This window comes from Phocoena phocoena, chromosome 9 (genome assembly GCF_963924675.1).
Source record: "Phocoena phocoena chromosome 9, mPhoPho1.1, whole genome shotgun sequence".
In the NCBI taxonomy this organism is placed as follows: Eukaryota; Metazoa; Chordata; class Mammalia; order Artiodactyla; family Phocoenidae; genus Phocoena; species Phocoena phocoena.
The window spans coordinates 34,634,596-34,652,535 of NC_089227.1; the positions used below are offsets into that span (position 1 = coordinate 34,634,596).

A 17,940-nucleotide genomic window follows, 5' to 3' on the forward strand; every position below is an offset into this window, starting at 1 on the left:
ATTTCTCTTCATTCTTTTTTCTTTATTCTGTTCCGCAGCAGTGAATTCCACCATTGTGTCTTCCAGGCCACTTATCTGTTCTTCTGCCCCAGTTATTCGGCTATTGATTCCTTCTAGTGCATTTTTCATTTCAGTTATTGTATTTTTCATCTCTGTTTGTTCTTTAATTCTTGTAGGTCTTTGTTAAACATTTCTTGCATCTTCTTGATCTTTTCCTCCATTGTTTTTCTGAGGTCCTTGATCATCTTCACTATCATTATTCTGAATTATTTTTCTGGAAGGTTGCCTATCTCCACTTCATTTAATTATTTTTCTGGGGTTTTATCTTGTTCCTTCATCCGGTACATAGCCCTCTGCCTTTTCATCTTGTCAATCTTTCTATGAATGTGTTTTTTGTTCCACAGGCTGCAGGACTGTAGTTCTTCTTGCTTCTGCTGCCTGCCCTCTGGTGGATGAGGCTATCTAAGAGGCTTGTGCAAGTTTCCTGATGGGAAGGACTGGTGGTGGAAACAGCTGGCTGTTGCTCTGGTGGGCAGAGCTCAGGAAAACTTTAATCTGCTTGTCTGCTGATGGGTGGGGCTGTGTTCCCTCCCTGTTGGTTTTTGGCCTGAGGCGACCCAACACTGGAGCCTACCCAGGCCCTTTAGTGGGGCTAATAGCGGACTCTGGGAGGGCTCACGCCACGGAGTACTTCCCAGAACTTCTGCTGCCAGTGTTCTTATCCTCACGGTGAGCCACAGCCACTGCCGCCCCCCCACCCCATGCAGGAGACCCTGCAACACTAGCAGGTAGGTCTGATTCAGTCTCCTATGGGGTCACTGATCCTTCCCCGGGGTCCTGATGCACACACTACTTTGTGTGTACCCTCCAAGAGTTGAGTCTCTGTTTCCCCCAGTCCTGTAGAAGTCCTGCAATCAAGTCCCGCTAGCCTTCAAAGTCTGATTCTCTAGGAATTCCTCCTCCCGTTGCCAGACTCCCAGGTTTGGTAGCCTGACGTGGGCCTCAGTACCTTCACTCCAGTGGGTGGACTTTTGTGGTATAAGTGTTCTCCAGTTTGTGAATCACCCACCCAGCAGTTATGGGATTTGATTTTATTGTGATTGCGCCACTCCTACTGTCTCATTGTGGCTTCTCCTTTGTCTTTCGATGTGGAGTATCTTTTTTGCTGAGTTCCAGCATCTTCCTGATTGTTCAGCAGTTAGTTGTGATTCTGCTGCTTTCGCAAGAGGGAGTGAGAGCACATCCTTCTACTCCAGCACCTTGAACCAATCTCCAGTTTTTTATTTTTAGCTGCGTTGGGTCTTCATTGCTGTGCATGGGCTTTCCTAGTTGGGGCCAGTGGGGGCTACACTTCCTTGCTGTGTGCAGGCTTCTCATTGTGGTGGCTTCTCTTGTTGTGGAGCATGGGCTGTAGGCATGTGGGCTTAAGTAGTTGCTGCACGCGGGCTCTAGATTGCAGGCTCAGTAGTTGTGGCTCACTGGCTTAGTTACTCTGCGGCATGTGGTATCTTCCTGGACCAGGGCTCGAACCCGTGTCCCCTGCATTGGCAGGCGGATTCTTAACCACTGTGCCACCAGGGAAGTCCCTTCCCTCAGTTTTATTCCTTGTTTTTATCTTAAGCAACACGAAGAGTCTTTTTTTTTTTTTGCACATAAAAATCTTTTAGGTGTTTATGGAAATTCTTACTAAATGAAGAAGTTTGCTGTTTGTCCCAGATATCATTAGCCTGTAGTACCAGAGCTTGTCTAGATAGACTGACTCCTTCTTATGTAGGTGTCTGGGAGATTTGTTCCACCAACAGATGTGATCCCCCCAAATCTACAGACTCATGCATTTTGTTAACAATTGCTAATTATTTCTGTTTTCATCTGTAAATTAGTTTGAAGTATTTAAAAGCCATATAGTTATATTTTGTTATCAAGACACAGATCCAGAATTGTTCAATTCCAACAAGCGTAGTGTTCTATGAATGTATTAAACTTGTAATCCAAAGCACTTTCAAGGCACATGAAACTTTTAACAGTATATAATTCTGGCTAAGATTTGTTGAGGGCCTACTAAATGTTAGTTTTTAGGGTGAAAATGGGCTGTTTTTACTTAATCTTCACAAATCTATGAAATAGTCCCATTTGCAGAAGAGAAAATTGAGTGTCACTAAGGTAAAATAAGTTACCCAACGTCACCCAATTAGAAAAGTGTCAGAACCAAGTGTCGATCCTAGAGAGGTACACTTCAGAGCCTGCTTTTTTGAACCACTATCTCATACTGCCTGCTAGTCTGGTTATGGTTTCTTTTCTTTCTTTTTTTTAATAGCAACAAACATGGTTCAACTTGGATGCTTATGAAAGTATCTTGAATATACACCCATTTACCGAACTTTTCAAGTAAAAGAAAAAAATAGATTGACTTTGCAGAATTTAAATACATTTTTAAATGAGGTCATTTGATTTTTTTAAGAGAAAAAGCATCCAATAAATGAAAGTCAATAAATATCTTTTGAGTCCGGACAGTGAGTGAGGAGATGTTTTAGGCCTGGGGATAAATAGTTAACATACAAAATAGCCTCAAATTGCATAGTTTTGGCAAACAGCAATTAGGGCAAGCAGTAGAGGATGATGGGGGAGGCAGGGGTGGACACGTGGTTAGGGAAGAACTCTATGAGAGGATAATATCTGAGCTGAGAAAACAGCCAGGGAACACTGAAGGGGAGAGGGTTTCAGACAAAAGGAATATCCTATGCACAGACCTGACAGGAGTCTGGCCAGTTTGAGAGATGGAAAGATTTGCAAGTCGGGAGCATAATGAACAAAGAGGAGGACCAAGGAGAATAGGGTCACGTAGAGAGAGAAAAGAGGTCATGTATGGTAGGAAGTACAAATTATATTGTAGTTGCAGGAAAAGAATATTAAGCATAGGGATGACCAGTAATAGATTGTCAATGATTTGGTAAAATAATTTCTGAAGCAGACAGCTCCTCCAGCTACAGACACATTCTGTCAAGGCAGAGAAAAGAGGAAAACAGTAGGGAATGAAGACCTTACCTATACATTTATATCATTATATATGACTCCACCTAAGTCATTCCTGAATAAAGGCTGAACATTAGAGAAATATGCAGTAGTTGAAGCAGAGATTTACAAACTGATGTTCCTAACCCTAGGCATTTCTCTTTCGCTTCCAACGTGAAAATAAACATCAAATTATTTTATGCAGGTGACTCATTTAGATTGAAAAATTCTACACATTAAAAATCTGAAGAAATGATAGGAAGAGATAAATAAGAGCTAACAATCTGGTTAGATCCATACAATTTCTTATGGAACAAGCTGGTACTAAGATTTAGAGGTAGGTTGGGGAGGGGATGAAGAAACTTCTTTAAAATAAGTATGGCATTTTAAAAACAACTTGGAAGAAAAGTCTCTGTCTCATCATCTATCTATCATCATCATCTCTATCTCATCACATTTCATATTGTTTGATTGAAAATACATCAAATTCTGGGGGCTTCCCTAGTGGCAAAGTGGTTAAGAATCCACCTGCCAATGCAGGGCACACGCGTTTGAGCCCTGGTCTGGGAAGATCCCACATGCCGTGGAGCAACTAAGCCCGTGCGCCACAACTCCTGTGCTCTAGAACCCACGAGCCACAATTACGGAGCCCGCATGCCACAACTACTGAAGCCTGCATGCCACAACTACTGAGGCCTGCACACCTAGAGCCCGTGCTCTGCAACAAAAGAAGACACCGCAATGAGAAGCCCGTGCACTGCAAGGAAGAGCAGCCCCCACTTGCCGCAAGTAGAGAAAGCCCACGCACAGCAACAAAGACCGAACGCAGCCAAAAATAAATAAATAAAATAAATAAAATTATTTTTTAAAAAAAGAAAAGAAAATACATCAAATTCTGAGATCAGGAGAAAGCTTATTTCTTTTTTTTTTCAACCACTTCTTTTTTATTGAAATATAGTTGACATACAACATTATGTTAATGTCAGATGTACTACATAATGATTTGACATTTGCATATATTACAAAATGACCACCATGATAAATCTAGTAACCATCTGTCCCCAAAGTTATTAAAATATAATTAATCATATTTCTTATGATTACATAAGAATCATAAGATTCTTACATTCTGTGTATTACATCCTCATGACTTATTTATTATAGAACTGAAGGCTTGTACCTCTTAATCCCCTTCACTATTTCACCCACATTCTCATCCCCTTCCTTCTGGCAACCACCTCTTTGTTCTCTGTATCTATGATTCTGTTTTCATTTTGTTTTTTTTGTTTTTTAGATTCCATATATAAGCGAGATCATATAGTATTTGTCTTTCTCTGACTTCTTTCACTTAGCATAACACCCTCTAGGTCCGTCTATATTGTCGCAAATGGAAAAATTATTGGTATTATTTTATGACTAAAATATTTCATTATACATATACCCTACATCTTCTTTATCCACTAGTCTATCATCGAACGCTTGGGCTGCTTCCATATCTTTGCTATTGTAAATATTGCTGCAATGAACATTGAGTGCATATATCTTTTCAAATTAATGTTTTTATTTTTTGCAGGTAAATACAATACATAGAAGTGAAATCGCTAGGTCACATGGCAGTTCTATTGTTAATTTTTTGAGGAACCTCCACAATGTTTTCCATAGTGGCTGTACCAGTTGACAATCCCACCAGCAATGTTTGAAAGTTCCCTTTTCTCCACATCCTCACCAACACTTGTTATTTGTTTAGGAGAAAGCTGATTTCTAAAGTACTCTTTCTACCAAGGGACCTGGTAGAGTTCATTGTACTCTACTGAGTAACAATTATGTTATTTAGGTGAAGAGATAAGGGGAAGTCCATGGAAGTGACTGAGGGAAATACTGGGCAGAGGAGGCTCATTAACTGTAATGCTCCGGAATCATAAGAATTTGTGTTAAGACAGTTGCCACAATTCCTGGTGACTTATCTGTGGCCATGAGCCCCAGTGTCACTTGGGACAAGTCTGGAGGTTCTGTTGAAAAAGATTCAGGGAGAAAAGAGATATGTGGGACTCCAGCCATCTCCCTATAAAAAGCAACCTATTTCAGATGTTTAAAAATATCTTTAAATATTTAAATATGTTAAACATTTAAAAATAACTAAATATTTAGAATATATTTTCATCTAAGAATGCAAAGTTGTTTTGCCTTAGAATTCTGAACCCAGCTTACTTGTATGAAAACAACAATATCCCCAAATTTAATGGGTACAATATCACTGATATCTTCTCATATTTACAGTATCATATATTACAAAGCATCTTTTCAAGTTCATTACCTCATTTGATTCTCATAATAGCCCCATGCTTAGCCAAAAGGAATATAATTTGTACTGTTTCTGTTTGAGAGACAAGAATATTAAGTCACAGAAAAGTGAGTTGGTTGTCAATTAGACCCAAAATACAGATCAACTAATTCCAAGTCCTGTGTCCTTTCTTTATATAACTAGCCCCATGGTTCTCAAAGTGTGATCCCTAGACTAGGAGTATCGGCACTCACCTGGGAACTTGTAGGAAATGCAAATTGCAGGTCCTACTCCAGACATAATGAACCAGAAATTCTAACAGTGGGGCCCAGCACACCTAACAAGTCCCCCAGGTGATGTTGATGCCTGCTAGTTCGGAAACCATGGTACTAGATGGTAGTGATTCTCCAGCCCATGAGAGCAGTGGGAGGAAAACTTCCTGTAAGAGGAAAGTACACATTCATTCCCCATAATTTCCATGATAACTTCATCAGCCTCACATGTGCTAGCAGATGATTATCAGTCATGTAGCTGTGGCCCAGGCCCTTATACTACTGGCTCCGACCTATGACATTACTTAATAAATCGTTCGACTACCTGACTCTTCATTGTACTGATTTGATTTGTAAAATGAGTTGGAAACCAGTTTTACTTAGTGTGATCATCACGATAAAGGGTCAGAGCCTACGGTCATATAGATTTCAGGCCAAGGAAAAACAATTTTTTGTCTGAATTAAAAGCAAACCCATTAAGAGACTGCACTACCTGAAATTTCTCCTTGATAATACTTTTGGTTGTTTTATATTATATTATTATTTTAATTTTTACCTTCTCAAGACTCTATTCAATCATTGGAAGTCTGTAAAGGAAATATGAAATGGAAATCTAAGCTATAATTTTAGTATGGTCTTTGGCTGGGATTTTTAAAACAACATCTCAAAAAGTAAAATACTACATATTTCATTTAATCTAAGGTGTCATCAATTACAGCACAAAATAATTGTGACCATGTTTTTACAAACCACTATGTAAATTAAAAAAAAAAAAACAACATTGCCCACCCAACAATTAAATGCCATCAAATGTAAGAGGTATTCCGATTCAGACATGTTAAAGTATGAAAAAGTATCAATGAAATATAGCATGTATTTTACTGTACAGTTGCAGCTGTCATCCTCCCTCAGGATGTATGTATTTTATTTTCAAAAGCAATGTTGACCTGGCCCCAGTTATGGTACAGTTACAGTAATTTTGCTCTTCAAAGTTAAGCAGTAGTCATCGTAGCCTAAGGATTGTTTCATGACATCAGTAACTAAGCACTGCAGATGGAAAATATTCTTCTATAATTTGGTATCTGAGCTGTCATGTGGTATAAGGAAACAGGCAATTGAGTGAGAAAATGAAGGCAGGGTAACAGTAAAACGTGGAGCTCTCACTGAATAAATCTTTTGCTTGTCATTTAAAAATAAAATCATTCCCAAATCTAAGATTTGTAATTTTTCATATGCTGACATTTTCCCTTCTTAATTAACTATGCTGCTTCTTTATACTGACTGTTAGTTACATATAAGGAAGCCGTGTTGCATAACACATTTCTGAATATAAATGTCCTGTAAATCCACTTCCCCCTGTCTTTGCAGGGGGCAATGTACTTGCTTAAGAGCACAACAAAGAGATGTACTGGTATGCAGAAATTTTGAGCCAAGGACAAAATGAGTCCCTAACTAGTTCTTGCACAGAAAGCTTCATGAAAAACAGTGCACACGGTCTGCAAAATGGTAAGCTCCCATATGTTAAAAGAGCTCTGGTTACTTTTTTGACTTGGAGAATTTTATTTAAATAAGAACATTTTTGTTGTGAAAATTTCCTTTTATTTTTTCTGTATTTTCTCAATTTGGAATAAGCTTCTACAGTAATTAAAAACTCTACTTATTTATCTGGGATTTTTTTTTTTTTTTTTTTTTTGCGGTACGCGGGCCTCTCACTGTTGTGGCCTCTCCCGTTGCGGAGCACAGGCCCCGGACGCGCAGGCTCAGCGGCCGTGGCTCACGGGCCCAGCCACTCCACAGCATATGGGATCTTACCGGACCGGGACATGAACCCGTGTCCCCTGCATCTGCAGGTGGACTCTCAACCACTGCACCACAAGGGAAGCCCTATCTGGGATATTTTTAATAACCCATTGAGCCAAGTGGAAAATATGCTGAGCTGGAAGTTAAAAGACATGAGATCAAGGTGTGGCTTTGTTATTCCTCAGCTCTGTGAGCAAGTCACTTAATTTTTCTGTCACTTTTTTTTAAATTTGGAAGTTATGTGACTGTTAAATCCATGATTGCAGGGTATAAAACAAAAGAGTGCTTCATATATATTATCTCATTTAATCATAAAAATGAAATGAGAAAATGCAGGGAAGTATTGTGTACAGTGCCTAGCACAGAGTAAACACTCAACGATTTCCAGTAGGTATTATTACTGTACCAACAATAAAAACAACACTGCCAGAACGAAATTAATGTTACCTTTCCAGGTAAGAAAACAATCTTCAAGATGTTGAAATGACATTCCTGTGGTCTTCCTAAGGGCCCAGGCCAGAATTATGACTTGTCTACTGGATGACCAGCCTGTGCTTTCAACCTCAGAGCCATGGTGCCCTCCACAGTCATTCACAGCATAGCCAGTCAAATGGGCTTTGAGTAGCCCATCTTTTCGATTTAAATTTAATTCCCAAAGTACTGCTTAAAAACACCTTAAAATTATAATATTATATCTATCACATGATTTCTAGCCCATTAAAGTTTGGATGAGACTTGAAGAATTTTAGTACCCAATAGCCTCTCTGCCAATTTTAACTTGAAAGGAAGGGGTGTATATACAAAGTGTAAAATGGTAAAGAGAAGAGGAAAGAGCAGATTTGGTGGGTGTATGTGGTTGTGAGACAAGGGACATGTACTGCAGTTTGAGGAATAGTTATGGAAGGTAGAAGGCATTCCTTCCTTCTTCAGCTGCCTCCCTCCATGTTTGTAAGTGCTTCATACTGAAAAAGAGACAGAAGCCCAAACTGACTAGAAAAGTCAGGTAAGGTAACATCCAGGCAACAGGAGACTTGTGAAGGGATGTTCACTTCCACACTGTTCACAATAGTGAGAACCTGGAAACAACGTAAAGGTCCATTGATAGGAGGATAGATAACGTACACTATGGTGTCTGTCCATAATGGCCCAGTACAGAGAAATTAAAAGGATATATAAACATTCATGAGCATATGTCAAAACAAAGATATTAAAAGTGAAAAAAAGCAACTTCCTTAAACTATATGTACAGAATAATGTAAATACTTACCTTTTGCTATATATGGTAAATTAAAAACCATACTCACTAAAATAATATTGCATAGTGTGTGTTTGCATGCGAGAGTGTGTGTGTGTGTGTGTGTGTGTGTGTGTGTGTACAGGAAAGTATACAAATTATGACAGTCGTATGAGGGGAATGGGAATAAGACTTAGAGACAGTGATTCAGTGATTAAAGGGAAGTCCTCACTCATCTTCAATTTTTATTTCTTTTATAAACAAAAGATTTGGAGTAAACATAATAAAAATATTTAGCTGCTGCCAATTCTGAATAGTGGAAGTAATAAAGTTGTTATATAATTCTCTGTATTATACATCTTTTAAATCGCCCAAAATAAAAAATATTTAGAATGGATGCATGATTTTAGACAAAATTTCTGATTTCCCAAATTACACTAGTTTATTCTCTCTAAAATGATGACATATCAATGTGCAAATCCTTGATATGATGTTTATAATGTCGGTGTGACTTCCAGTTATGAGACATGAAGATTAGCTTGCCCTGCAACACATATCTGAAGTTTGTTTTACAGATAAGAAATCTTTGGCGAAACTGAACACTCATTTTTTTTATTGTCTACTTCAAAGTTCAGTAATATATAACAAAATAATTATGCCAGGCATAATGGGAGAAGCAAATCAGCAAGTAGAAAGAGACAAACTATTCTCTGTGCGTGAGTGTGTGTGTGTATCTGAAGTGAAGCCTATGGACCCCTTCTCAGAATGTTTTAAAATGTACACAATAAAGTACACAGAAAATAAAATAAACTACTATAGAAAGGAGCTACCAAAATATGGAGGAAAGCCAGTGTAATACATCTAATTCTATATTACTGCATCAAAGAACTAATTGAGCAGCTGGTCTGACATATATCATCACTTCAAAGTAATGGTGAGAATAACTGATCATTGGAAATATCTACACAACAGTAAAGTGATATGAAAATAGCTGCCATTTCTATTGGTGACAAGGCTACCTATTTTACTGATATAGCTATGGTTTGTTGCCTATATTTATAATGGGAGAAAATACATTCCTAAATTCATACAGCTAATAAGCGGCAGGATTAGTAAAAATAATGCAATTTTTTCCCATCCAAGTTCATGAGCCCCATGAACTCTATCCATGGATTCCCAGGAGGCCTGCAAACTCAAATTTAAGAACGTCTGAGACAGAAATATGCCCACCATCCATTCATCTACCTCTACTTCCAAACTATTGCTTAAATTTGCATCAGTTGGAAAATTAGATAATCAAGTATGCTAGTTATATACATAAGGAATTAAGCAGAATCTCAGTAAGGGCAAGAAGGTATGTCTATACATTTATAAGTGGACCTTCTGCATCAATTTTTGCATTTCAGAAGTTCTTCTGTTTGTTTTCTGATTCTTAACTGTGTTTCAGATAGTTCAGTTGCTAAAAATGCGCCACTGGATAATTTCTTCTGCATCAGCATGTTAATAATGTCAAGATCCAAGCACACCTCAATATACCAAGACAAACTGCAGAGTTTTTAGGCAGGCAGTGCCTGAGTTACCCTCACTACAAAATAATGATGTCTCATTTTTTAAAAAAGAATTGTAATTTATTCCAATCGCCCCAGACTAATTACAATGTGAGAATGCATGTGGATATGAAAATGTGGGACAAAGGTACTTCTCCTCCTAACCTGACTTTTAACTGAATGGACATATGCTTTTTATTCACCTAGAATCCTGAATAGCTTCCTAGGACCATTCTGACCATTTTGTTCAAATAAGAGTATAAAATTCTTCTTACATTTGCGTTGTGTATTTTGTGTTCAAATACCTCATCTAAAATCTCAGACTTCTGTTGAATGTTTAGAATTGTTGAAATGATATCCACAATAAAATTCAAAACTATTACCTCACAATGCTTAATCATTTATTCCTTATGTTGTAGGTATAATTATTATTTCCCTACTCTCCTACTTTTTTTTTTTTTGGCTGATTAAGAAACTAACTTGATTACAAAATTAATTAGGAACAAAGTTGAGATTTAAACATAGAGCTTCTGACCCCCCAAACGAGCTCTTCTGCACTCTCCCATACTTTTTCACACTTATTTCAGGTATATTATTTAAAGGAGTCACTCTCCCCCTGTCCTGTTTTTCTGAGGAGAGATGAAATGAGTTTTCTCACCATCTAGATTCTAGTAGTTTTTAATACTCAGTGCTTCTGCCCAAGGCCCATTATTAAGGAAATCATTACTTCCCATTTAATATTTACAATATTTTCAATAATATTTCTATTAAAGGAAATATTGAATAAGTGACCATTGTCAGAAACACAGGTTTGTGTTCATTAAAATATTATAGGAGTTATGAATATGTAGTCTAAGACCTGGAAATAAGTAGCAGTGATAGAGGGATAGCAAAACCAAAAATAATCATGAACTCCCAATTCAAGTAGCATCAAATATACTGGAAGAAAGGGTCTGAGTTAGCTAAGAAATCATGGGTTCATTTTACCTTTACTCATTAAAAAGAAATAATAAAATTACTTAGACTATGTGCCAGGTGCTGGTCCAGCTTCTGAGGACACAGCACACAAGTATATAACAGAGGTTAATCTGATGGTAGATGGATGGGAGGATACTTTGAATAATCAACCAGCATGATATTCCCCCAATTTCCACCCTAATATAAAAGAACAGAAGCAGTTCAAGTTTAAGGTTGATCTTTCATGAAGTGACATTTGGTAGGTGTCTTCCAGACACTTCTTTTCTCCACACCTGTTTGCTGCGGTCTGAAATTCTATTATGAGAAGACAAAGCATTGTTGCCACAATTGCAGAAAAATAATAAAAGATTCAACTGCCAAACAGAACTAACACACTAGCTGGAATGTACTCATTTAAAAAAGTATAATCAGGTAATAAAACACACAGTGAATATGATCAAGTCCTTTACAGGCTTTGATAATGGGGAGAAAATTAGAGACCTCAGACAGCCATGGACATTTTAAGGTAAAAGCAGAATCATTAGTGAGGGAAGAACAAGTAAAAATGAAAATCTACTTATACTTCTGGCTCAGTCTGCCTTCAATTCTATGGACAAATAAAATGCATAGGCAGAGGACATTGTGAAACAGACCCTCCTGAATACGCACGAGAGAAGCACAAACATCCATCATTAGCAGATGAAGTAGATCAGCATAGCCTCATATGTTTAACGAACTTGTTTCCTGGCACTGATTTGTTGACTGGCTTAGCACTCAACTTCTTAGAGACTTATTTCTGGAGAATTAACCAATGAAGGAATTTTTGTCCTTCCCTGAGATTAACTCACAGCTAAGTACCAATTCATTTAGACAGGTATCTGCCCCACAATAGTGTATCTCCCTGACAGACATTCCACAAGGGAAAAAGGAATGAGAGGGTCACTAAAAAGAATAAAACATCCTATCAAGGAGAAGATGGTAATTCAATACTCTAAGACATGTTATTTGATTTTTTCCCCAACTATTATCTATTCTTTGTTTGTCAAAGTAACACTTGGGTATTGGCTGAGGGAAGTGGTTTCTATCTCAAGGACTATAAAACTACTCTCTGTTTATAAAAAGAGCATGTGTTTGTTTTAATCACACATGGCTATCATCTCACAATGATTTTTGCATTATTCCAAAGAAAGGAAAGTTCTTACTCACATGATAAAAGCAATTTGCACATATGAGTTCACTACCTGAAGCCATGGAAAACAGAAAATATACAGATGTATTGAAAAGAAAGAAAAAATATGTTTTGTTGTAAAATGAATTTGAACTAAAACTTTTTTTTTAATGGTGACAACACTGTTAAGCCAGGGGGTGCTGTAATACGGTGAATCCATTTCACTCAATTTTACTGTTTGAACATGGCACTTAGTTGTTTTATGCCAAACTTCTTAAACTGTAACCTGAAGACAGTTCCAAGATCCAAACAAGAGTATTTAAAAAGATAAGCTGATAACTTTAAGGTAAAGTTTGATGTAAGGTTTAGGGTAGGACACAAAGATACTCATTCCATTCAGCTTGGGCCTTAATCCTGGTGGTTAATTGGAAGAACAGCATAGATTTCAAACAACTAATTCAGCTAATTTATTTAAAACTTCAGCACAAACAAATCTGAATATTTGTATTCTACTCTCACAGCAAAGAACGTTCATTCAATATGTGAAGAGATGAGAGGAGAAAAGAGGAAGAAAAATACTACTAGCCAAGAATCAACTTTAATTTTAAATTACCTCTATATGTGAGCTGAGACTTTTGTCAAAGTATCAACCAATACTTAAAAAAAAAAAAAAATCAGGGAATTAATCAGATGTTTAAAAACAAAAAAAAAACACTTTCATTTTGACTTATCTTTTCCTTTCAGAACTATCAAACAAAAGTTTTTTAGAGGATTTATTCAATGTGCTAAGACAAAATTTTGGCATCTCTGACAAGACAGTATCCTCCAAACTACTCTCTAAAATCCTTAAACATTCTACTTCGGGCAAGGGTGGGTTTTGCAGGAATGGGAAAGAAGTGTGTTTCTTTCATTTCTACCTGCTTTTTACTTTAGGTTTTAGCCCATTTCTAGCCTCATTTTGGGCCTCCCCTCAAATGGAGAATGACTTCTGGTATAGGACAGTGAAGGACCAATATTAATTGTCTGTCCAGACCAAAGCAATATAAATGCATTTGACAGGTGGTTAGAAAGGAAAAAAAAGAGACCCAGGTGTGTGCTGTTTGGGGAATAACTATACAGTGGTCCAGTAATCCTAACCTCTACCCAGTTAGGATGGCAGCATCTCTAGAAAATATAGCTGGCAAACTGAGACCTGTATGAGATGATCTATACAAAAAGTTGCTCATATATGATGTCCTGCTGTTTTTCATTTAAGTAGCAAGGAACTAGTCGGTGTCTGTCACAGACTGCTTGTGGTTAAGGGTCTTGGGCACCAAAATGGCCTCTGTAGTGTGCACACAAGTTCTCTATTCTCATACATTAAAAAAAATTTTTTTTTTTTTTGCGGTACACGGGCCTCTCACTGCTGTGGCCTCTCCTGTTGCGGAGCACAGGCTCCAGATGCGCAGGCTCAGCAGCCATGGCTCACAGGCCCACCCTCTCCGCGGCATGTGGGATCTTCCCGGACCGTGGCACGAACCCACGTCCCCTGCATTGGCAGGCGGACTCTCAACCACTGTGCCACCAGGGAAGCCCCTATTCTCATGCATTTTATGAAACATTTTTCTTTGTGGAAAACATCCAGTAAAAGCTTATGCAATTTCATCTAACTACAAATTCAGGATAAGCACTTGGGTTTTAACCCCAAATATATCAGATGGCAAAATAAATTCATTTTCTCATCTATGAAATACGTGAACTGTTTTAGATAGCCTTTACCACAGCCTCTTTGGGTTCTAAGATTGCCTCTCCTCATTGTGTTTCTTTTCCTTATTAAACTGCATATACTCAACAAAGGGTCAATTTTTAAAATTTGTATCTGTGTTTTTCTTAGGAAACAAGTCAGCTAGTAAGGAAGCAATGTTCTGTTGAATAGAAAAGACAAAGAAGAGAAGTAATAGATGGGGGGGACTGGAGAAATTATAGATAAACTTATCCTGGGATAGAAAACAACGAAGAGCATCCCCCCAAATTATAAAGGAAACACAACATAAAGAAGGTCTTGGTGCATTGTATTAAAGCTAACAAGAGGTAGAAACTTCCAAGATGACATTTGAGATTTGAGTTTGAATTTGACTTGGCAAAATATGAACAAATAAACAAGCAAACAAAAAGATTAGTTCCTTCCAGCTAGTTCAGACTTGTTACAACTTTTCCCCTTGGCAGGGAGAAAGACCCAAATATAGACATTCCTCCCTCTGAGGGAGATTCTTGGATTTAATGGCAAAGGACACCTTTTCTAGATTTCCATCTTTGCTCCATGTGTTTTCTATTGTTTGGGTTTTTCTCAATTTAGGGTACAAGCATTTTTTTCCCCTTTATTTAGAATAAACTATTCACCAGTCTTGACCCAAATGAGGTTTATCTGCAGTGAAAAGACTGACTTCCATGTGAGGGGGATTCCACAAAGAAAAAGGATAATAAAGATATGTGATGTGAACAAACACCTCTCTATTCAATTTTACCAAAATTGTGAATTATGCTTTGTTTGTGTTTGTAGAGCTGCCTCTTTCAATATATTTTCAATAGACAACAAGGCACCAAGAATGCTGAGTAAATAACAGATGTTAAAAATAGCTACTACCTAACAACGTTACTGGAAGAATTAAAGTGCAGAAAACTCTGTCACATGTAAAGCCAATTTAAAACAAAGGCTTGCATAATACTGGTTCTTTGGTTCTTTTCAAATTAATAAAACACATTAGCTCCAAACACATCTCTCTCACTTAAAACTATTTGGGTTGTTTTCAGTTTGTTTCTTTTCAACCCCCACTAAAATACACAATAGTGGATACTATTCTTGGTGTAATTTTGCTTTTTTTCCTTCATCTTTTTTAAAAAATATATATCCAGAGTGCCAGCATACATCTGCATGTGTGGACTATACATATGCCTTGTTTTCATACTTGGAGAGCACAGAAATTCTTCTTAAAGAAAGACTCTTTATACCAGATTCCATTAGGTCATGTTATTCAAATACAATATGACACAAAATTCATTTGTTCATTTGGTGCCTAGCTGCTAAGGAATACAGCCAAAAGGTTAACCTTTGCAGAACAACAGAATACCAGTAGAGATCCTGATCATTGCCCATAGGCATGTACAGAACCTCTGAGCAAGGGGAACTACACTTTTGTATTAAAACCTAGAAGAGCATAGCATTATTGGGAAACTGCTATTTCTACCCCATATACAATGAAATAAATGCAGTGACTTCCATTCTATTTGCAAAAGCCCAGTAGCTTTTCTAGACCTCTCAAGTCATTTAACATATTTTAAACAGAAGCCCTATCACTTCTGCCTTTAAATAGCAAAACACAACTCCTGAAAAACCAAAGGTTCTGAAATGTCCCTTCAAGCCCACCAAAGGCAACGATTTAACTTTGTTTTTCTTAAAGGCCAATTTCTACAGAGGAATGAATCTGACAAAGCAGTGAACACCATCTAAACTCATTTCTGAAAGTCTCACCTAAGTTACTATTCACATGTAAAAAATGCTGTCTATTACTTACATTTTGCTGTCACTTTGTAGCCCCCCAGAGGAGGGGCGTGGCCTTCTAATGCATCAAATCCAGCAGAAACCAGGACCATGTCTGGATCAAACTCTTTGGCCACAGGCTTCACTATAGTCCTGCATGGTAAAAAGGCAACCAGTTACCCATGGGAATGGCAAATACCTTTAAAAATTGTGCAGTGAAAATGACTTGGTACAACCTCAAGAACATCCCAAGAATAAAGAAAAGGGGAAAAGAAAACACTATTTGAATGGACCAAAAACTTATCATTTTCTTAATACTGAATCACTGTTATTTTAGCATCCCAATTCAGTCTTTTTTTCTCCAAATTAAAAAAAAAAATGCTTTGCAGGTACATTCTAAAGCCCGTCATATTACATGAACATCTGTGGCTGTTTTATCCCACTGCCTATAAAAAACTGCTTCTTCCAAGGGAGTGACTAATGTTTTACAGAGGAAAGTCGAAGCTTTAGTGAAAACCCGGCTTGCTCCAGTTAGTGAGAACTTGGTGTAAATTTGAACTATAAATTTCTTTTGGGAAAAAGTTGCTTTTCCAACTTTTTTTAAGAAACATTTTAAAATGTTTGTCGTGGTAGGGGGTGACTCTTGCAAAGGAAAAACACGAAATTCCTTTAATAGAATCCAGATTATAATGTTAAGTGAGTCCAAGGTCAGAGACACCAGGAATGTGGCAGTCTCATCCCTGACAGCAGCCCCTGCTGGTCCCACTCAGACACTTCAGCACTTACCTCCTCAGCCTTCTCAGCCTTCCCTAACCCCTTCCTCCTCAGAGCTGGATGTGAGAGAGAATGACTAGTGGATGCTACTGGGCTTTATAAAACCAAATGGTTTTTTGGTGCAGGCTTCAAGACCAGTGTGCCATCATTTAAATTCAAAATTTCAAAGACTATTTAATGAAATGGGAATAGTTCACACTACCGTGAATTTAAAAATTAGTAAGTTCTCTTTTGTGTGTTTGGGAGAAACTAGACCAAATATTAAAATAGCTATCCTTGAACGATGACATAATTAAGTTCTTCTAACTTTTGTATATTTGCAAATTTCCCATATTTTTTACAATGACCACATATTAGTTTTATACTTAAATCTTTTTGCATATAAACAAGAAGTTGTTCACGTTATAAAATTTAAAACTTACCTACATAGAGATAAAAATGAATTAAATATCTTTCATAACTGTACTGCTGTCATAAAAGTATAAAAGTTCAATCCTTCAAAATCATAAATGTACATGTAAGTGACTTCCATGATAGCCTGCCAACATTTGGAAAGCTACTTATACCTGAATTGGCCCATCTGTGAAAGTGAAAGTTTAATTTTGTTTACCATGTACCACTTCATTATTTAACTCTTCAGTAAAATTAAGAATCTCTAATACAGCTACATTATCAGGAGAGATATTCAATACTGTTCCTTCCTAATAATACCAATAATTTTTTACAAAAGTGTCACATGTTATGAAGTCACTACTTTTCATATGTGTGAAATAGCCATGTTATGTATGTTGTTGGAATATTAGATGTTGGAATAAATTGTCTCAAAGAATCAAGAGTGTTTTACCAAGGTACTCCACCTATTTAGCTTGATTAATCCTATGTACAATCTTAGAGAACAAACACTACTCTTAGGAAAATATGGAGGTAGATGATTAAGCAATGCTGTCCCTTCAGTCATATGCATTACAGTAACCATGCATTATAGTTTTCCACCTCCTTTCCCTTTCTTTGGAAGATTTCCTCCCCTACTCTTCTTTCTCCCCAGTCAGTCTATACTTGTAAGATTAATTGAAGGGTAAACATCCTTCAAGGCACAGCTCACTTACTACCTTCTCCATAAAGGCTTCTCTCTACATATGGATATAAAATATATATGTATATATTTTTGAAAGACAAAGATAGAACAGGAGACAAGGTCTGCAAACATAATTTTAGAATATGGGAAATTTACAGATGATGTACAGAGGGGAAAGCTGAAGCATAAGTGTAAATCTGCAGAGAGGGAGCCACAAAAAGCAAGCTGACTTTTCTCTGTCTTCCTGGAGGAACAAACTGGCCAAAGAGAAAATACCTAGAGAGACTGACATTTCTGAGTCACTCA

General features: G+C 37.3%; 1 protein-coding gene across 1 annotated transcript in view; it reads right to left on the bottom strand.

The window, feature by feature from the left end:
* The window catches only part of HDAC9 (histone deacetylase 9), a 580,466-nt gene that overhangs the window by 128,390 nt on the left and 434,136 nt on the right, over positions 1-17,940 (bottom strand). The window contains exon 22 of the mRNA XM_065883429.1: positions 15,820-15,938. Within this exon, the coding sequence (XP_065739501.1) occupies positions 15,820-15,938 (119 nt within the window). The remainder of the gene's footprint in view (positions 1-15,819; positions 15,939-17,940) is intronic.